This window comes from Carassius carassius, chromosome 21 (genome assembly GCF_963082965.1).
Source record: "Carassius carassius chromosome 21, fCarCar2.1, whole genome shotgun sequence".
In the NCBI taxonomy this organism is placed as follows: Eukaryota; Metazoa; Chordata; class Actinopteri; order Cypriniformes; family Cyprinidae; genus Carassius; species Carassius carassius.
Window position 1 is genome coordinate 28,015,502 of NC_081775.1, and position 23,338 is coordinate 28,038,839.

The 23,338-nt window shown below is 33.6% G+C and overlaps 1 protein-coding gene across 1 annotated transcript; it reads right to left on the reverse strand.

The window, feature by feature from the left end:
• Positions 1 to 118: 118 nt before the first annotated feature.
• Positions 119 to 21,515, reverse strand: LOC132098051 (SRSF protein kinase 3-like). Its single transcript, XM_059504158.1, has 16 exons — positions 21,407 to 21,515; positions 20,893 to 21,010; positions 19,580 to 19,971; positions 18,503 to 18,611; positions 18,234 to 18,321; positions 18,067 to 18,154; positions 17,153 to 17,259; positions 13,197 to 13,362; positions 10,632 to 10,657; positions 7,276 to 7,474; positions 4,608 to 4,820; positions 3,162 to 3,259; positions 2,945 to 3,052; positions 2,767 to 2,836; positions 1,786 to 1,878; positions 119 to 759 (listed from the first exon to the last, which is right to left on the reverse strand). The coding sequence occupies exons 1-16, from the start codon at positions 21,420 to 21,422 to the stop codon at positions 575 to 577; spliced, it is 2,076 nt and encodes a 691-aa protein (XP_059360141.1). The 5' UTR covers positions 21,423 to 21,515; the 3' UTR covers positions 119 to 574.
• Between the last annotated feature and the right edge of the window lie 1,823 nt (positions 21,516 to 23,338).

The window sequence follows — 23,338 nt, forward strand, 5'->3', positions numbered from 1 at the left end:
ACAGGTTTTTGCTGAACTTCATAGTTTTTCTCACTATTATTGACAATGTTAAAACATGCTCCAATGTTACAGTACATTAGGGTAACCACAAAAAAATACTCTCATTATGACATCTGTGTTTGTAAGTGATCCTTTATTCTTCGGCGCTCAAGTCTTTATTGAATTCAGTCAAGTATTCATACAGTCTTGTGTATGTTCACAAACAAGCATTCCTCACACATATTTGCAGACAAATATAAAAAGGTGAGGGTGTTTTTTTTGTTTTGTTTTTTTTGCAGATGGCATGTCAAGGCACTATTTTAACATAAATATGTGACCCTTCTACACAAATGATCGTACAATGAAAACTCAGACTACAGACATATTCTCTCCATCATGTTCAGAGATCAAAGCTTCTTTAAATAAATATATAAAAAAAACAATACAGGTTTGAAGTTCTAGCTAGGTGTGTGCTCAGAGACTGTATCTCCTGTAGGTTTACCTTAGCAGTGAGTTTAAGCTCTGAAAGGTGGATGTGTGCACCAAGTGATCAGACGAACCTAAATGATACAGTGAACACAAGGAAAACAGCGAGTTAGGAGTTGATCCAGGGGTGCTGCAGACACTCGGCGGCTGTAGCGCGGTTCTCCGGGATGAACTCAAACATGGTGAGCAGGAAGTCACTGAACTGTGCTGCTTGATCCAGCGGCCACTCGTACTTCTCTAGTAACACCTCGAACAGCCCCCACGGCTTCAGGTTGGAGATGTGCCTCAGTTCACCTACACACACACACACACACACACACACACACTCGGTCAAAACATTCTCAACTCAAATTCATTTTTAAAATTATATATATATATATATATACACACACACACATTTAGATGCTTAAACACTTTCTTAAGATTCTCTGTAGATTTACAATCCAAAACAAATGCAATCCAAATTTTGCACATTTTAGATTTTAATTAAAGATCATTTGTAACCTATATATATATATAGGTTACAAATGATCTATATATATTTATATATATATTTAAAATTCATAATGTAATTCTAAAATATATTAATGCAGTCATAAAATACATTATTGTATTTTTTTTTTAATAAAAATATCTAAAATGTAGTTAAAAATATATAATACATAGTTATAAAATGGATAATATATAGTTATTTTATATGAATGAACACATACAAAAATAAAGCAGAGATGGATGGATAGATAGATAGATCCTACTATAGACCAAGTGGCATTTCAAACATCTTGTTTCTGGAGTCATAGGTTCAAAGGCATTTCAAGGGATTGTTATCTCCGGTCTAATGAGAGATTTCACTGGTACTTGTGACTAGTGACAATAAAGGACTACTACTACTAGATGGAAGTATTTGTCGTTCTATAGTAGTGGACACAAGGAATGTATTCATGAGGCTCTTTCTCAGTGGCTTAGAAATCAACTTTGTTCTTCAGCAAGGATGTTCTGAGCTAATAGTATCCTGACCATTCATCACACGTCTGTGGAAAACCTTTTGAGAAGAAGCACTAAACAACTGAAGCTGCACGTCACAATGTTCTGCCGTTTGTCTATGACCTAATGATGACTGAATCTCATCTTAATGCACCATAAACTCAAGCTCTTCATGCCAACCCTTTTTTTTAGGGAAAGTGACTCAGGCATGTTCTTCATCAGATTCACCCTGACTTTCATGCAAATCTGGATGTTTGAATCGCCGGAGAATTCAAACATCCAGATTTGCATTTTGTCTAGGGAAATGTTTAAGAATAGTGTTTGCTGATCTCTCGCCTCTTCTGTTGAAGTATTCTCTGGAGTATCTGCCTGACAGGGCGAAGTGTGGAGGAATAGGACCCAGCAGCTCAATGATGTGAGCTATGTGATCTAGAAAATAATACAAAATATTAGTCCATGGAAACAATGGACAAATTTTTTTTTTATGTTTTTTTTTACACTCTGCATTTATCAAACATACAGTAAAAACTAAAATATTGTAAAATACTATTAGAATTGAAAATAACTTGCGTTTTCAAACGATTAAATCGCAGCCAAATGAAAAGTCTTTGTTTACATAATATGTGTGTACTGTGTATATATAAATACACACACATACAGCATATATTTAGAAAATATTTACATGTATATATTCATATAAATTATATAATATATAAATATATGTAATATATAAACGTCACATATTTTTCTTAAATATATACATGCATGTGTGTGTGTATTGACATATACATAATAAATATACACACTACACACACATATATTATGTAAACAAAAACTTTTCATTTCGGGTTGCGATTAATTGTGATTATTCGTTAGACAGACCTAAAAATAACTGATTTCTATTTGAATATTTGAAATATAATTTATTCCTGTGATGCAAAGCTGAATATTCATCATCATTACTCTCATCTTCAGCATCACATGATCCTTCAGAAATCATTTGGATTTGCAGCTCAAGAAACATTTCTTATTATAATCGATGTTAAAAAACAGTTGTGCTGCTTCATATTTTTATAGAAACATTGTTACATATTTTTCATGGAGTCGTCAATAACTAGTTTACTGTTACTTTTGATCAATTTAATGCATCCTAGCTGAATAAAATATTAATTTATTAAAAAAAAAATAATAATAATACTGTTCCCAAACCTTTTGATTGATGAACCAAGTCTGAAGTTCTGAGACTGATGCAAAGCAAAGCAGTGACCTATAGTCACTGAATAGAAGTAACCCTGGAGGAAGGCTGAGAGCACTGACCTTCATCTCGAGTGTAGTCCTCTCCTGAGTGAGGCTCAAACAGATAGTCTCCGGTCGCCAACTCAAACGCCTGTGAAGACACATCACATTACTACTCTCGCACATGACGCACAAGCAGGAAGCTCAAATCTACATCCTGACCATTCTTTAAGTGTCTTTACACTGAATGAGTTCGTACCATACACGCAGTGCTCCATATGTCAGCGGGGGGTCCGTACTCGGCTCCGATCAGCACCTCCAGAGCTCGGTACTGACGCGTCTGGATGTCCTCGGTAAAGTGCTTGTGCTGATGTGGAGAAGAGGACATCAGTAAACATCACACATCACCAGCTCTTTGTGTTCAAACACCTGATGTGATCCATAATTCACTTTCTGAATGCCTGGACTTTACTCACCACCCAGCATGCATTGCCTAGATCTGCAATCTTGATGCGTATTTTATCTGCGTTCTGAGGTTCTAGAGGATTCACTAAGAAATCAGCAGCAGAGTATGCTGTGGGGAAAAAACGGACCATTTTAAGATTGATGTGAAATTTTCAGCAACATAATTAGAGCCAACAGAAGATATTGGACACTTCATTTAAGATAACAAGCCTATAGAGAGCAGCAGTTGGATTCCAGAAGCAAGAATCCACTTTATTTTCTCCTCAGGGGAATTGATTTTGAACGATAACTTACAAACCTTTAAAAACAGATCTGTGAACTATGAGCTTGTTAATCAATGCTATTATGCTTTGGTTAAAGCCATCAGTCACATTATTTCAACTTTACTTTTAAAACTGTTTTTTTAATCCAAGTGAATAAATATACTATCCATAATTCTGCAACAACATACTCTACTAATTATAGAATGCAATATATATACATATATACACACACATTTATGATGCCTAAACAGTTTCTTGAGACACTCTGTAAATTTAGATCGCAAATGCATTTCAAACTTTGCAAATTTTAGATAATAAATTAGTTAAACCAGACCAAAAAAACTCTTTAGCGCCACCCACCCAATCCCATAAGCACTGCAATGACATAAGACAAAATATTTTTATGCATAAAATACATGTTTTGCAATAAAAGTAAAATATATATATTAATACTACACACATTTTTAGCTAGATTTGCTTTCTATTTATCAATTGTTTTAAATTTGACAGCCATTTCACAGACTCTGATCACGTGTCTGCGGTTAATAACATCCTAAATCTTGTAAAGTCTTAATATTTCCATTTTTAAAAAAAACATGAATGCTCATTTTTTAACACTACATTTTCTAATACATCAAATGACAGAAGATTAGTCACAGCTGCAGTCTGTTTCTAATATAACAGATGATGGATTGACAGCTAATTTGACATCTTTCTCTCTTCTGATCACCATCATCAGCCTCTCAGTATTTTCTTCCCTCGTAGAAACCCTTTTTCTTATGCTACTGTGGCAAATGGGAATGGAAAAATGATGTGTTGTGGTTTCCGTTCACCAACTACAGAAGTTTACCGAACTAAGATGAATTGAAATGTGTAAAAGGACCTTTATGTTAATTAAAATGCTTTATGGGATTGAATTGATCGATGAACATGATTGATTCTTTCTCTTATTAAACCTGTTGAGTACAGTCTTACACCTTTGTCTTTTTGTCAGATTTTCAAACATTACTTTGCTTAAAATCAAAAATTGTAATGCTGATTAACCTGTAGCTGGTTGGTTTAGTTATTGAAAGACTGTAATACAAAGACTCTTTATTATGGGAATAACAAATGGGGGAAAATACTTCCAGAACCAAGGCTGCTGATAAAGTGGCCAGTTGGTTGATTTCCATCAGCTCAAAGCACAGTACGTACTGTTGGGAGAGAGCAGTGAGCGTTCCGTGGAGTATCCGGACAGAGCCGACTCCGAGGTAGCTGACAGGATGGAGCCAGACATGCCGGACAGACCCGATCCAGGGCTGGAGAAGCGCAGGGGTCCGAAGCCGTTACAGCCCTCCTCCAACCACGACAAGCCCGATTCTGGACTGTGTTTATTCAGAGCTCCTATAAAGTGTCCGTTACCGTTCACTGTGACACACATAAAGAGAAAAACATGCTGAATACTTCAGAGAAAGTCAAGTTTGATTTATCTATTCAGCGTTTCCATAAAATATGATTTCAAAGCAACTTTACAGAAAGTTAGTGTCATGTCTAGAATGACTTGATGCTTTAACAGAACAATTCTTGACATGCATATAAATTATCCTCCAGATTTACATGGTGTGATTTGTTAATCGGTGTTCAAACAATTTCTTTTCTTAGGATTCAGCTGAATAGTAAAGAAACTTGGAGGGGCTAAAACATCACAGTTCATCAAAATATGCTTCAGAGATTTTGGACTCATGATTGGTTGGCATAAGTGAATATATCATTTGTTGAAAAAAGTCTCACATGAGTTTAGCATTTTTCACATTTAATCAGCAGTTAAGCAATGATGTTGAATTCAATTACCAACATCTTGTTAATAGATGGGGTTCCATCCAAAAGTGAAGAGAATCTTTAAAAAGTTTGCAACAGGGCAATAAACAACAAAACGCAAATTAGTTGCATTTCCATCTAGCTGCTCGAGCAGATGGAGGTGGTAGTGGGAACCAACAGTAAATAAAGCACCATCAGCAGAAACAGACGATTAGTGACGTGGGTTTAAATGTTAGCTATGTCAGAATTTGTTCCGAAATTACGTTTCCGCCTCTCCTAATTCACATCAACTCTCAAAAACCACCTCATGCGAGCATAAAAAACTTGTTTGCAAATTAACTATTTATTTTCCCCCAAAATTTTGAATTTCTATCACTCTTTTTTGTTGCGATACTTCAAAATGCGCAGAAATACTGTGATGGAAACATAATAGAGACGAGACTAAGACATAATCATTATATTGTCTATCCTAACTGTGCTTGTAAAATGGCTCATATCCTGGGAAAGATTTTGGTCATATCACCATATGGTCAAAAGCAGTTTAATCAGGGAGCTTTTATGAAACTGACTTTATAATGTTAAATCTAGAAACAATTTTAATTGGTCAATATTTTAATTTTAGCTTCATTCAGGAATGTTCTTGTGTTCAAAACTGACAGACAGAATGAAACTGAACACAGGGGTCTTGAGATGTTTTTTTTTTTTTTTTAAACAGCATCTTAAAACGCAACAAAAGGCTGAAAAATTTGAGAGATGCACTGCATCAAAAACAGCCATGTAGCACACAGACCAATGCACAAGTAAAAACTGTAGATCATTCACCTCTTCATTGCCCTTAGGTCCACAAACTATGAGCTGTAACATACAAAATGTCTCGAAGGATGATTATATTTAACCTCACCTCAAATCACACTTTCTGACCAATGAAATTCCAAGACTTTTCTAGTCATTGGTGATTACTTACTAGATAAGACTTTGTTGAGATCTAGAGATCACACTACCAAAAAAAAAATATATATATATAAAAATAAAAATTCTAATTTATGAGGGAATTTATTTTTGGCAAAAACATTTCTTTTAGCTTTTATTTTGCATGCTTAAGCATTTTTTCTTTCTACATGTTATCTCAAGGGTTTTTCCAATTATCTTAATTTTAGTTTTAGTACAGCATTATAATAGCATTCATATTTTTACTTTATCATTTAAAGAAGAAACCAATCTTATAGTTGACATTTGAGGCTTAATACTATAGAAGAGCACTAAAAGTTTTTTAGTTTGTGTTTTCAGCTGGTTTATTTTCATATAAAAATAAGGCAAAACAATGGTATAAACATCATTCAATGTAAATTGTGATAATCATAATTAATAATCGATATTACAATTTCAAGGAAATAATCTACAATTATGATTTTTGTTATAATTGTGCAGCCCTAACTTAAAAAAAAAAAAAAAACCTGATGCAGCTTCTGCTTTTTTGCATAAATCACTCAAACGTACAAAGTTTCATTCTTTTTAAAATTCATCTTAATGTTCTACATGTCATTTTGCATGTGCAAATGGTTCATAAAGTCAGTTCATTAATTAGATTTCCATTTGAAGGCCATTAAGGCTGGATAATACTGTTTACAGAAATGAAAACACTTTTTGGCACATGAGTAAAAGATTTGTTGTTCGCTCTGGGACATTGGAGTGATGTTTTCTTTACTCAGGAGCAAGAGGAGGCGTGCATAATGGATGTCTCATTATTTTCTGGCTTGAAATATAGATGAAAATAAATTGAACTGATTTGACACATTAATCATGTTTATGTTTTTTCCTCAATGTTGTACATAATCTTTCAAATGCTCACAGAATTCCCCACAAGGTATTTTACTTCATTTTTGAAGTAATAATGTTTTAAAAACAACTATTTCAGTAACTCGGCTCACAAAGCCCTCCTTCATTCAAGTAAATGAACACTTTTTTGAGCATTAGTTCAAAAGAATCATGATTCAATAAAAAGATTCACTTAAATGTAATTCTCCTCTTGTGCATGCTGAAAACAGTTTATATAAATGTATCTCACTTTGTGCGTGTTTGTCGTCACCCTCTCCATCCTCGCTGAGCCTCCAGAGCGCTCGTGTGTTTCCAGAAGCATCCAGCGGCAAAACTCCATCCAACTCCTCCATCCTCTGCAGGTCCAACAGCCTCTCGTCCAACAGACGCTGCTGCCTTTTGGCTTTCCTCTTCAACTTCTTCTTTTTATTTTTAGATAATTTACCCATCTAGACGCAAACACACATGGGCAAAAAAGTTGAACATTTTTTTAATGTTTTTTTTATTACAAAACCTAGCTAATTTCAAAAACACCTTCTAAAACAAACATTAGCTGTTAGCTGATCAACCTGTGCAGTAATGATTATGTTTGCAAGAGCAAACTAATCTCACACACTTATAATGGTTAATATGTTTCTCATACAAACAGAATGCATCATATCAGTTAATGGAGAAGTTCACCACAAAATGAAAACTGGCTGAACATTTACTCACTCTCAGTCCATTTAATATGTAGATGAGTTTGTTTCTTCATTAAAAATTTTGCTTTAAATGACTTGCTCAACAATGGATGCTCTGCAGTAAATGGGTACCGTCAGAATGACAGTCTAAAAAGCTGATAAAAACATCACAATAATCCGTTATTAAGATGTTTTTAACTTCAAACCGTTGCTGTCTATAATCCATAACATTGATTTTTCCAGTGAAAAATAAATATTTTCTGAATCATGAGAGAAATATGCACAGATCAAACATCATTTACAAATGAAAACAGTAAAAACTGTTCAAAACAAATATGTCAGATATGTGGTATTTTGGCCAGAAGTGACTAAATGAAGGGTTTGTTTCTTACAAACATCCAGCTTTTCGCTTCACATGACATAAATTGATGGATTGGAGTTGTGTGGATTACTTGTGGATCATTTTAATGTTTTTAATAAGCTGTTGGACTCTCATTCTGACAGCACCCATTCAATGCAGAGGATCCATTGGCCAGAAAGCGATGTAATGCTAAACCTTTTCCGATGCAGAAACAAACTCATCTACATCTTGGATGGCCTGAGCGTGAGATTATTTTTGGCAAATTTTAATTTTTGGGTAAACTATTCCTTTAACAAGGTTGCTGGTTCAAACTCAACAAAAAAAATAAATTCACCACTGTGTCCTTGACCTAAACACTTCACCTTTACCAAGTTACTCCAAAGGATCTGTCATTGGTTCGTCAACCTTAGGCACAGTTGTCAGCAGTGGCATGCAAAGACATTATTTTATTTAGTTACAGATGACAAACGGTGTGCATTAATTGTGATTTTCGTTGCCCAGGCATCCTATCTAAACGATTCACTCATTTTTGATGCTCTAAGCTTACACTGACGCAGCATAAAGTGAGTTCTGCCATGGGGGATATCTGACACCCCTTCACCATTTCCAGCTCAGGGACTATTTTGGGCCGGCAGCTCTGTTGCCGTGTCTGTTGTTTGGTCGAGCCGTGACACGTCTGCTCTTCTGAGCCCAGTCTTACAGGACTGACCTGATGAACCTCTGCGTCTGGTGCTGTCTGTAAAACTACTGCAGCTACTTATAAATGAGACTTCCTGCTGTAGGTGCAGATATACATTTATCAGAAGTACTCAACTGTATTCCAGGCCTTATGCTCTGGTTACTGCATATCAAATAAACTGGGTCACTGTAATCTAAAGGGGTCAGAAAGGTGCATGCAATACCGTCTGTTACGGATACTGCTCACAGTCTGAAGAAAACAGGAGTAAAGCTTTCTTGAATACAAACTCACTCAGAAGATACGAACCTGTTAAATCATGTATGATATTAATTTGAAATTGTTGCACATATCAGAACATTTACAAGTGGAAAGATTAAAAAAGGTGGTGATGCACAGAAGGAATCATGAGTAAGATCTACTGAATTAAAATACGTCATAATAAAGAAGGTGAAAAGCCGTTTAGGCGACCCAAAACGTTGAGTCGAGTTGTTCAGTAAAAATACTGGAGATAATTTGGTTAATTACTCTTCTTAAAGAGTCATTTCTTTTCTTTCTTTTCATTTCATAGGTAGTAACCATTTATTCAAGAAATCTGTAATCTAACAAGATGAAAATAATAATAATATTTTCTTTTTATTTTGTTTATCATAATCATTATCGATATATTTTGTTGTAATAATTAATTAATGATAAGGAGAGTAATAGTGAGATGAGACATGCAGAAAAAATATTGTTTGGATAATTACTTTTTCTTAATGTAAAGGCCATTCATCAAGAATGAAACCAGTAGCCTAATATTTAAAATAGAGCAAAACAAATATAAAAATGCACTAGTTATTTTATTTATTATTTTTGTATTATTTTATCACAGCATTGAATATTACAGTATTATTATTAAAATTAAAATATTTATACATATGATACAACAAGAAAGAAAACAATTAAAAGCCAGTTTGGCATATTGGTTATCAGGCAGTTTAAATGTAAAATTCAATATCTGTTTCGTCTTAAAAATGCAATACCTTCCAATAATGTAACACCGTCCCAAGCTAATAATTTTGAGATATCTTATCTTTCAACATCTCTTTTCTCATCTCAGTGCTGGAGACAGCCTTGCTTTTCGACATTCATCTCATTTATATTCAGAAGAGAGGAAAATGTGACAGTAATTCGTGAAATCACTCTCAACCATGCAGAGGTGGTGACTGAAATAAGAAAAGCAGAATAGAGGCAAGGGGACGCAGCGGATCTCTGTCTGGCTGTCATGACGTGAGAAAAGATAATGCTCCTGTCTGAGAACAGCTTACTGCACTGCTCTTTTCTCACTTCTAAAATAGTCACTTTGAACTTTTCTTCTAAAAAATAAAAGAGGAAAATGAATCGAAATGCAGAATGATCAGATGAAGAACGATAGCTAGCTGGTTTAATGCTCCAGCATGCAAACACCTCTGAAGGGTCTAATATTGTTAGTGAACACTTAACGGTGTAAAATTAACACATCTGTGAGAGATAAGAGCATCAAGACCAAATCCACTGACTGGAGCAAAAAAAAAAGAAATGGTTTCTCCATTCACAGAGCATTTAAACATATACTCTATGTGTTTACACTTATATAAATCTGGCATATGATAAGTTATCAGCCAAAACGGTGCATTCTTACGGAAATCAGAGAATATTTTGAGCATAAGTCGAATTGTCTTTTCCCAGATCAGTGGATCTGACCCTGGTCATGGAGATTCGCCCCTTTTCCAGAGGTTCATGCCGTATATCTACATAGGCAAGGGTGAGTTAGGGTACAGCAGGCAGATTAAAACAGTCATGTGTCATTTTCATCACGAAAAAACAACATCCTCTCTGTATTTCAGCAGGCACAACTCTGAACGTACCTGTTTTTCCCTTGGGGCCGTGCTAACTGCCATCAGAACGGGAGAGGAAAGAGGGAAGGGACAGAAAACCACAATGATAATAATTATAATAATTAAAAATAAAAACAAAACAGAGAAAGAAAAGATAGGACACCAGTTAGAAAGCAAACAGATGACAGAGAAGAAATGATTGACATATTCTCTAAAGAAGCAGAGGTGAAATGACGACCAGCATGCAGATCAATTTAATGGCACATTGGTAGTGGATTCAAAGTTAAAAGCACACGCAAATTATTTCCTTATTGGCCTTCTTACCTTTGAAACCTAAAAAAAATCCCTTGAAAGGTAACCCCTAATTCTATGTCCTGGACTCAATTACTGAGGAGAAACAACTGTGCTTCTGCTCAAATCCACAGGAAGGCAAATCTGTTTGAAAAAATACTGACCATCACTGCTACTGTAAACCTGTATGTAGGGCTGCAACTACTAACCATTAATAATCAATAATGAAATGCAGTTATGGTTTGTTTTGAACCTGAAAAAGCAAAACACAGCTGATCATTAGATGTCAACTAATTGTTAGGTCAAAATCACTGCCAGACAGCAGATTGTGTTGTTATCATTTATCTCAAATCATATCACTCTTTTAGAAAATTCAGGGTGCACAGAAGTCTGTGAATAAATAACCAGGCAATCCTTGATATTCATTTGGTCCAAGTATTGACAAAAGTATAGACCAAACCTATGTTAAACCAGCTTCAAATTTTTTTATCAAAACTGTCATTAAAGGGTTAGTTCACCCAAAAATTTAATTACCCCATGATTTACTCACCCTCAAGTCACCCTAGTTGTATAGGACTTTCTTCTTTCAGACGAATACAATCACAGTTATATTAAAAAACGTCCTAGCTCTTCCTAGCTTTATAATGGAAGTGAATGGGGGTCAAGTTTTTGAAGCGCTCCACACAACTCCAGGGGGTTAAAAAAATTCCTTCTGAAATGAACTGATGCATTTGTGTAAGAAAATATCCATATTTAAAATGGTGAGAATATGCTAGCCTTTCGAGAATCAAGTTTTGTTTACAGCAAAGGAAAACCAGTCTCCTCTTGGATTATAATCCTTCAACATTTTTCTTCAAAAATCCTCTTTTTGTTATTAATATTAGTTTTAATATATATTAATCGCTTTACAGCACCAATATATATATATATATATATATTAGGGATGCACCGATGTATCGGCGACAATATTTATCGGCCGATTTTTGATTTTATTTTAAAGCGATCAGCATTTCTGAATATTTGTTTTGCTTTCTTTGTATGTATGGATTACTTGGATTGTTACCGACATCTGGTGAAAATTTCATGTCAACAGCACCTTTAAAAATAAATTTACTGAGAAAAATGGGGTCAATGTTTATTTTAGCCGATGTATATACACGTGTATACCTAGAATGGCTTAAGGGTAAATCATGGGGTCATTTCCATTTTTGGGTGAACTATCCCTTTAATACTAGGTTGTCATTAAAAGACATTTCTTAGCACAATGTCAAATATCAGTGAATAATTTAAAAAAAAATCTTATTTATGCATGAATTATCTAAATTATCTAAAAAAGAAAAAGAAACTGGAGCAGAGACTTGGTTCTATCCATCAGTTGTTGATTGGACACGGATTGCATACAGATCTGTAGCCATTGATTGTAAAAAAGGGGCTGGTTTTAAAAGGACTAAATTTTGGACAAGTTTGACATACATCGCTGGACAGAAGCCTGCCCAAAATTACAAGGTCAAAAGTATTTAAAAATGAAACATGCAAACAATTCACAGCAAGACCAAAAACTTGAATTTAGATGAACTCTAAATTCTAAATGAATTCTCATTTAATGCCGACTTAAAATTAAAATAAAATTAATAAAAGAACCTGCAACTATTTAATTCACATGTAGAGATCTTCATATCGAAGAAATTAATTCATTATAGATCATGTGTAAAGTCAAGAACGATGCTTATATTAGATTCAGAGGTTTACAAATAAAATGAGACATGGGTATGAATACAAACTCAGTCCGGTTTCACATTAAAGAAAACAAAAACAAATATTTAAAACAAATTAATTGTAATCTAAATGTATGTACGGTCTAAACTGCAAGCAACAAAATGAACAGCATTACAGTGATGAAGATTGGAAGTGAGCAGTAGTGAGATAAAACTAGAAAGCTCCCATTCAAAGCATTCAGACAGCTTGATTATAGAGGGAGAGATGTAGTTTGTCTTCACAGACATGCAACTGACTTTCTAAATAACTCTGGATTGCAGTGGTGGACTACTCGTAGTCTCACTGATGTGAAGTAGACCAGACTTTGAGTATCCTTGAGTAATGTCATTGTATGCGGTTCATCATTTTATATTTTATATATATATTATATATATAATGTTTCTTTATATATTGTCAATTTAATACTGAATGTATTCATTATGCAAGCATTAAATGAGTCATACATGAATCTGAAGGAAGTGTAAGTCTCAGGTGACACTAAAGTGAGCCTGATGTGAGTCACACACTTTAAAGAATAAAGAACTGTACCGGAGGAGCCAGAAGGGGGCGGAGCTCCGGTCTTCTGCCATAACGTGGCCTCTGCCGCCAGTCGTCTCACATACACCTCATTCACATCCAGCAGGATATTCTCTGGCTTTATGTCTGTGTGGATGATCTTGCATTTTGTGTGCAAGTAATCCAAGCCCTCCAGAACCTGGAGAAGAGAAATAAGACACGTATGAATCAGTCCAATGCTTTTGATGGAGCTGCAATGTATATTAGAGTCCTGCACGGTGAAAAATATCCAACTGTGTTGGATACGGGTGCGGGTCGGGTCGGACACAGGGGAAACACGGGTCTAAACACGGGTCTAAACACGGGTTCAAAACCGTCACGTGCAAACGTAAAAATAGGCCTATGTTCCACTTGAAAAAAATCACAACCGCGCGAATGGCTGCATGAGTCATTAGTTAACAGACGTAAAATATCAGCCAGCTGTTTTTTTTTCATTGTTTTTGTTTTCCGTTTATATATATATATATAGCCTATATATATATATATATATATATATATATATATATATATATTGCCTATATATATATATATATTGCCTATATATATATATATATATATATATATATATAGGCAATATATATATATATATATATATATAGGCAATATATATATATATATATATATTGCCTATATATATATATATATATTGCCTATATATATATATATATATATATATATATATTGCCTATATATATATATATATATATATATATATATATATATATATATATATATATATATATATATTGCCTATATATATATATATATATATATATATATATATATATATATATATATATATATATATATATATATATATATTGCCTATATATATATATATATATATATATATATATATATATATATATATATATATATATATATATTGCCTATATATATATATATATATATATATATATATATATATATATATATATTGCCTATATATATATATATATATATATATATATATATATATATATATATATATATATATATATATATATATATATATATATATATATATATATATATATATATATATATATATATATATATATATATATATATATATATATCCTATATATATATTGGCTATATATATATTGCCTAATATAGGGAATACTATTGCCTAATATAGGGAATACTATATATATATATATATATATATATATATATATATATATATATATATATATATATATATATATATATATATATACAGAATCTGAATTAAAATTTGTTTGATTTAAGCCTATTTCAAAATTTGTGTCATAAAATTATATCGCGCATACAGCTCAACTAACGCGATCGTTATAAAGGTTGTTTAAACAACAAAACAATCCACTTGCATGTATTTGACAATCGGAATATCAGATATTTCATTCCATAGCTAACACATTTGTGAATATGGGCCTAATCTAGGCTATCAAGGTTTGTTGTTTTCTTTTTAATTGCATCTGAAAATGACTGTGCAGCTCATTCACATGTGCACTCTGGCGCAGATCCGCCTCTCGCGATGCTCAGCTGTGAACGATTTAAAAATGGGTGCGTTCAACTTGAAGCACAACCTCAGACGGTGGAATGATTCACTCTTTTGTTGTTCTGTTTTCTTTCAGGATCAAAAATACAACAAATGAAAGCGTTTATCTGTATTTCGACTGATGAGAACTATGCATATACATTCATAAATCAGTCAATTTTGTATCTTATTATGAGATATTTTATTCTAATATGATCAGTGACTCAAGCACTGATGGACCAAAGAGCACGTATTTCGACATTTGCAGTAAAAACGTGAAATATAAATTCTCAGAAAATGCATTTAATACCAATATATTGATACGTCTGTTTATATACTCCATTAATAAAGGAGTCCAGACATTGGAAAAATATCAGTCCACATGCGTTTTATATTTAATATGAGGGAAATAGACATACATGCATGCATGCGTAACACAAAAAATATTTAACTTTTAGGTAGCAAAATATTTTTTTGTAATTCTGTCAATTACACAAGGTTATTACATTGTCTGCTATATATTTGCTTCTTATTTATTAAATACGGGCAATTGATTGATAAAACATTGATTAAAATTAAGATAAAATTTATAAAAAAAAAACGAATATCTTTTAAAAAGAGTTTTCCATAAATAACTTCTGTATGACCTGGCAATAATATTCGAAAAAACTGTCTAATGTGATTGGCTTAACTGATTTGATTTCGGGTGTCGGTTCTATTTTAAGCGGGTCGGGTCGGGTGCGGATTTTAATTAGTGCTGCTGTCGGAAAACGGGTCGGATGCGGTTTTAAGCACTGCGGGTACGGGCGGGTGCGGATTTACAAAAGCTCTCTGATGTATATACCGAATACTAGGGATAGGCGATATGGCCTTAAAATTTTATCACGATAATTTCTGATATTTATTGCGATAATGAAATCAATAATTTAGGGAAGCCTGTTTCTTAACAGAAAAGTATAATCTTTCCTATTTTGACCCAAAATAGGGTGTTGTGAGCATTATGCTGTGGTCACACCAAACGCGAATAGATCATCAAATTTGTCTATTGCGTCTAGTTTGCCGCTTGAACATTTTGAATGCATTCGTGTATTTAGCGCGAAATAGACGCGCGTAGAAAGCGAAAGTTTGAAGCAAAATTGATGCGCGTCCGAGGCGAAATCTGTTTCTTGTGGGAGGGGCAAGTGCTAGGCCGTTGTCTGTTTGCAAAATGGCTTATGTTGATCGAGCATTCGGGGCTTTTCCACTTTTTCTTGCACACGTCCTCTGAATAAACACATTATCTTTTTAGCGAAAAGTAGCTGTAGGCTATATTAGGGGGAAAATAGTTGTAAAAAACAGCGGGAAGGCCGTGGGTCGATAAAACGTGTACGTGACTCAAACATTAAATATGTATTTACAACACACTCGTCTAAGCGAGGTCCTTTTTATTCCTGAAAAAAAAAAAAACTTCCTTTAGTGAATGTTGCGAATTGACGCCAAAGTTAGAATTTTTCAACTCGGGCGGCAGACACGAATTTGCGTCAAACGCTAAATGCACAAAAAGCATCATTCGCGCGTAACGCGTGTATCCCGCCAGGCTCTCAATTCGCGTGAACTCAATTCTTTACATTGACAGACGCTCTATTCGCGTTTGGTGTGAACACAGCATTACAAACATAGTGTAATGACCGTTTAATTAATACTGGAAGCCGGAGGCCGGATGTGCAGAAACTCCACATATTCATAGAAGTAACATTCCAGGAAATCCCTAATATGGAGAAAGGTATCAAGTGATCGCTGTAGCTGAATAAAACGCAGATAGTTACATTTTAACAGAGGAAACCTAAAGACAATAAATATGCGACTGCACAAAATACATGGAATCTTTGTTCTTCAAGCAATCTTGAGTATTTTTATAAGGATAAAGAATATTTATAATGCATCATTGTATATAATGCTATAAAATAGTATGATTTCTGCCTTATTCTGTGATACGAGACCACATCTGGTCATAAAAATAAGTTATTTCTATGTTATGAAGTTTAAGCATGAGAAAAAGCATGACAATAAATAATATCTTTGTTGGACAACAGGTTTGTAAACAGACTCATACACATGTAAAACTGTATCGCACAGTTTCACAGTTTTTTTTATCTCACTGTACAGCCCTATCCAAACCTGTTCCAGATTGTAGAAAGAGCTGCTCAATTTCACAGCCACCTTCCTTCACGTCACACAGAAATATATCAACAACTAGACTTTATCGTTAATATCGCGGGAAGACTAATTCTTATCGTGAGGAGGATTTTTACCGGTATATCGCAAACAATTAGATATTGCCCATCCCTATAGTATACTGGTAAAACAAGCCTAAGAAATAGATGTTAACTGGACATTGTTAATGTCAATATGGATGTAAAAGACCCACCTGTCGTAGAATGCTCTTCACACAGACCATAGGCAAACCCATGTAGTTTGATTTGATGATCCATTTCAACAGCTGGTGACCGAGCACCTCTAGTACCATACACACATCTGAGAGGTCAAGGAGTCAAGGACAGAGTCTGTGATTATTAAACCACACCGAGACAGCTATTGAAATAAATACAATGTCATCATGTTCTACATATGTCCCAAAGCAAGTAAGCAACACAATTTCATCTAGTACAGATACGCAATCGGTGGTAATACTCATTGTGTTTTCAAGTGGTGTTTTCACCATTTTATTGATTAAAATACAAAAAATAAATGTAAAATACACAGACAGATTGAGGAATTATGACAGAATTATTACTATTTATAATTTAAACAAAAATTCAAAATGCAACATGTGCAGTACTTAATTTGCCAAAAAAAAAATAAATAGATGTAGTGTATATATATATATATATATATATATATATATATATATTTTTTTTTTTTTTTATATAAAAATGTTCTGTGTAAAGATATTGACATTCGCATTTAACTGAATTTTAAAAGATTGATTAAATTTTTTGAGTTTTCTTAATTACATTGATTAGACATGCTTATTTATGATAAAAATTTAATGAACCCATTCAAATGGAATAAAAAATGAAGAAAAATTAAAAATGAATTTGTGAAAATATAAAATACAGTTTGTGTGGAGGAAAATGGGATTCATTGTTCAAAATTAAACTTTGAATAACACAAAACAGTATTCACCTGAAAGTAGAGGTGAAGAGAAAAATATTTTTTTTTTTAATGACTAATTGTGCACAATAAGAACAAGAACATGTTTTAAAATGTAAATGAAGGTTAATATTGACTTATAACAGAAATGCAAAAACATGAGCATGTGATGGCAGCAGTAAAGGATACGAACACCATTGACACCAGAGATTTTAAAGTCATCAATGAGCTGAACTATCCTCTCTCTTTTGGGGTCTGTGGGGTCGCTGTCTCGGACCTGAGGAAAAATTCTGTCAGGATATATATTCGTTTTAAAATGCATCCAAAACTCTAATGTATTCAGTCCTCAGACTTACACATCTCAGTAGTTTAATCTCGTCCAGTGCAGTCTCAGTGTAGTGCTGGGCACTTTTAACCACTTTCAGTGCCACAAACCGTTTCCGCCTACAGACAAATGTCAAATGATATTGAATTCATGCAGACCAATCCATACATGTCTATCTGGCTGACTATTCATAATCTGACATCGGCTTACATCTCAACATTTAGAGACTGTACATCTAGTTCCAGCAGTTTAATCTCAGGGATTAGGATTCATGTACATCCCAGCATGTTAAGTACTCACTGTAGATCCCAGCAAAGCCATACAGTGGAGAAATGACCCCATCCTAGTTTTCTGACCACATGATATCTGCCATTAAACAGGTCTCCAATCTTCACTGGATAATACCCTCCTGAAAAAATAAAATATTGTTACATAACATACATTCAAACAGTCATTATCAGTCACTGCATTAATGAAGCTATTTTACAGCAGCTTCAAATGTAGGTTATCAGATCAGAACTCAAGAGACAGAACTATTTGTTCTATTTATTTGCAATATTAGTTTTATATTAATATACTGCTCTAAATATTTAGTTTCATTAAGTGAAGCTGTTTTGCAGGGTTATTATCGTTAATTAAAACTAAAAGTTTTAAAAACATTTTTGTTAACTGAAATACATTTTTAAAAATATTAATATTAGATAATAAAAAATGTAAACTTAACAAATATATTTAAATGCTGCCTTGCACTAAAATTACTACTTTGGAAATAATACTCTAAAAACTAAAACTGAAATAAAAATAAATTAAATCTAAATAGTAATACTTAAATATTATAAAATCACATAAAAATACTAAAAACTATACTGAAATTAATAAAATTACTGAAAATACAATAATAAAAGCTAATTCAAAATATTAATAAAAACTATAATAGTTTATAAATAACACTAGAATAACATTGTTTTGCCGTGATACCAGATTTAGTTTTTGTTATGAATAATCTCATTTTTTTGTGTCAATGTTCCAAATAAAAATAGAAAATTGTGAAATGAAATGAAGGACTTTTCATTTGAAAAGTAGTTAATTCACTGGATTATATATATATAAAAAAATTATAATATAATTCTATAATTCTAAACAGCCATTATAGAATGGTTAGGAAATATATTTTTTTATATTTTATTAATTCTTCATCAAAATGAACTGTGATGAGATACACATCAATTACTGTGACTTACATCACAGTGTATGTATTTTTCCATGGAAAGGTTTGTTGATACCGCCTCTTTAAGTTGTACATTGAGGATAAATCAATATCATCTATAAAGCAAATATTAACTTAAAACCAATTTCTTATGATCATAAATATCCTACCTTTACAGTAATCTGACGGATTCTCTTGTTCTTCATCATCTGACCCGAGTAATTCTGCTGGGGGCGGGGAAAAGTCTGGAGGGGGAGGGCTCAGAGCTAGTGGTGGGGTAGTCTGATTGGCCGGGGCCTGTGGAGTGGGAGGAGTCGTGGAGAGAACAGCAGGTAGAACCAGTGAAGGTGCTGAGGGAGTGGAAGATGTGTCTGGAGATGAGAAGACGGTGGGTGAGGAAACCACTGTGATGGGAACGGAGTGAGGGATGGGGGCCGGAGGCTGCAGGTCTGGAGGGCTCTGGGAGAGGTTTAACGGGGGCGTCGGGGGCGACTCTGGAGGCGTACTGGATCTGTTGATGGTGAGGATGTGACACAGTTCATCTGAGGAGGGGATCTGGGGTCTGTAGAGCAAAGAAAAAGAAAAGAAAAGAAAAAGAGATGTTTAATAAATACAACATCTGCTGGTTGACATCCTGTAGGAAAGAACATTCTTCTACAAAACGCAGATGCAGCCATGTTTAACGGAGCAGAATGTTACTATTTTTAATCAAGATTCGCTGATGACAACTCCATAAATAATAAATCAACAGCTACTACTTTTCATAAGCATTCTCCAGCTGTGACTTTCATATCTAGGGCTTATGTTTTCACTCAAAGAACATAGTCTTTAACCATCTGTGCGATTCAAAACATCAATGCACCATTTTAATAAGTACATCTAAAAGGGGTTTGCAACAGTGACCAAACAATATGGATTTTTCTTGATGCTGATATCTAGAGAGCAGGGTTGCCAACAGAATGGCTAACATAAACATATAATGTTATGCATTGCACACACAGTAATGCACAAGAACATGCAGACATCTGGGAAGACAGAATGCAGTTCATACCAATTGTGATTATACATATACATATACATACATATATATATATATATATATATATATATTTATTGACTTTGCATGTAGCACATGTATTATTAGTCACATACTAAGATTTTAACAAATTAATTTTATTATCATATAAAAATATACAATCTACATCAAATATAAAAATATAATATACCATACATCTGTGCACAATCTGTGGTTCCTATCCATAATGCACTGTATGTGCAATATGTACCTAATGTGTATTGTTACGATTTTTCCAGGGATGTGTTAAAATAGGTCCCACATGCATGGACTGGGAGGGAGGGAGGGCCATGAGTCAATATACTTATCTGGAGAAGTGACTCCCATGGCCACCCTCCTATATATTTTTAGCAGCATCTCAGAGAGCAGAAACCCAGATCTGGATCCTGCCCAGTTATACACACTCACCCCAGCTCCAAACTAGAGATCTCCACTGCTGCTGCCTCTGCTTTATGGTGCTTCTTGTTTTTCTTTTTCTGTTTTTTGCCGTGGCTGTTCTGGGGAAGGCTGTTGTCGCTGCTGGATACTGCCATGCATCAGATAGAATATCATATAACATAATACATATTAGACATGCTGTTATAGGCACCCCCACCCCCAATTCAGTACACATGAGCAACTAATGGAGGACAGTCCACCAACAATTTGAGGATATCACATCGCCAACAGCCTATATGACTCTATTAATCCCATGCATTTATCAATAACCAGCCGAATAATTCAATAAATTAGTGTGAATCCAAATGTTAGATCCTCTAAACGTGCTCGCGCTTAGCTTCACCGCTAACGTAAGTCATCAAAACAAGCGTCATTTTAACCCTCCGACAAGCGACATTGTTGTATTTATCCTCAAGACACATAACACATCCACAAACAATAACATATTTTGCTCTGTCTGGCTGTTTTTAATGAAAACACTCACCGTTCATCGATATCATCGGGACAGCTGTCACCTCACGCACATTCGCTTCAGATGGTTCTGCGCATGTGCAGTCAGACAGCGCTGTATTTACAGCAGCTCGTGCGATTGAAATGGGACTGCATGAGTACATTATTTTGTCTGATTATTAGGCATACTAAACGTCGAGCAAAATATATTTTTCCACCCAAGGCATTAAAGCGTTATCTTATTTCAAATTAGTGAAACAGAACATGGAAATTGACGTATTTGTTTCTAATCTGAAAAAATTGTCGGAATAAAAAAATAAAAAATAAATAATACTCTTTTACCTTTTGTTCATTAATATTTTGAATTGGTTTAGCTTTTTTTTAAGTTTTTTCATTTAAATGTTAAGTTTTTTTTATTTTGTTGTATGCATTTGTCATATTGAATACATTTTTGTTGTTGTTGTTTTTTTTTTTTTGGTTATTTCTGCAAAAACGTAATTTTTCTCTTTTTTGGTGTGACCTGCGGCCAGCCTGACAATAAAAAAAGAAAAAAAATATATATATATATATATATATGTAGATGAGTTTGTTTCTTCAGCAGAACATATTTAGAGAAATGTATTAGGCTACATCACTTGCTCACCAATCAAGGCCATAGCCTAATTTAGTAGGGACACTAGGTACATGTGCCTACCAATATCCAGCAACTACTAAATTATCTCTAGTAATTTTGATCAAACAATTAAATATATGTGTATGTAACCACTGTTGTTGTAATTTAGGCCAATCTTAAATAGGTCATACATTGATATTACCTGAGAGTTTAAAGAAAGAAAACTGTAGGCTACATTTATGGGTGGAGTAAGAACTACTAGCGAGGGTTAGCTATGGCTAAGAAATAATAATAATAATATTAATAATAATAATAATAAACACTCGTTAAATTTAGAGTAAAATATCTCCACTTTTGAGGAAAAAAGTAGGAAAAATGTTAAATATTAATAAGCTTTAAACTTTTTTCTCATAATTCAATGAGTTTATTTTCAACCTTTTACGTTTTTTCTCGAAATGTAACTTTAACATTAATTTAACTTCAATTTCAAGATGGTTTTATTTATTTATTTATTTTATTATTGCTTGCCCCTAATCCTCTTTCTATTTATATAGACTGATACAGTCAGATAAAACAATAATTTCTCAAATGTTTATTACAATATGTACTGATAAATTTAATATTTACTTCAGTGGTATGAGATTACTGGATGCTTTTGACATATTTCCTATTAAATTGTCACCAACTGAATGGCAGTGGTCAAACTATTTATAATACTGTATAGTGAATTAAGCTAAGCCATTCATTTTCGAATTTCAACATCGCTTGTAATGATTTTAAAAAGCATTTAATGTGCTTAATGGTTGAAACAGAGCTGGTTTTTCAGCTTAAAGAGAACATAGGTTAAATACTAATTTTGTTACAAAATCATACCTATGCCGTAGGTTCTAAAGCAAGAAACTGATTTAATTTCGTAAAATAGTTCAGAATTTAAAAATCATCTTTTTTTGGTATTGATTCCAACACATTAAAGTCATTCAGCCCACAGGAGATGTAGCTATCCATCTGATTAATACTGTCCTGGACACCTTTGTTCTGCTGTCTACAAATACACAAAATCTAAAACAGTACACACAACATCTTCATTGTTAAAATTATAGCTTTATTTTTTCCAGATACAAATTTTCCATTTCACTTATTTCAACATTTTGGCTCCCAATTTCTCCTGATGGAGAGAGTAAGTCTGTTGAAAAACAAAATCAAAAAACAAAAAAGAACAAGTTCTCTTCACAATATGTACAGGCACATATACACAATTGTTAGCAAACTATACACAATACAAGTACAAAAGAGTAAAGTCTTTAGACTGGATTTAAGCTCTCTTTTAACCCCAACTTCATTAGAAAATACCAT

Bases quoted from the DNA above. Each gene is read 5' to 3' on its own strand.
- LOC132098051 (XM_059504158.1), bottom strand. The intron at 18,612-19,579 runs GTAGGATATTTA...TTATTTTTTCAG, and splicing joins TCCGTCAGATTACTGTAAAG to GAGGGTATTATCCAGTGAAG. The intron at 13,363-17,152 runs GTGGGTCTTTTA...TCTCTTCTCCAG, and splicing joins TGAAGAGCATTCTACGACAG to GTTCTGGAGGGCTTGGATTA.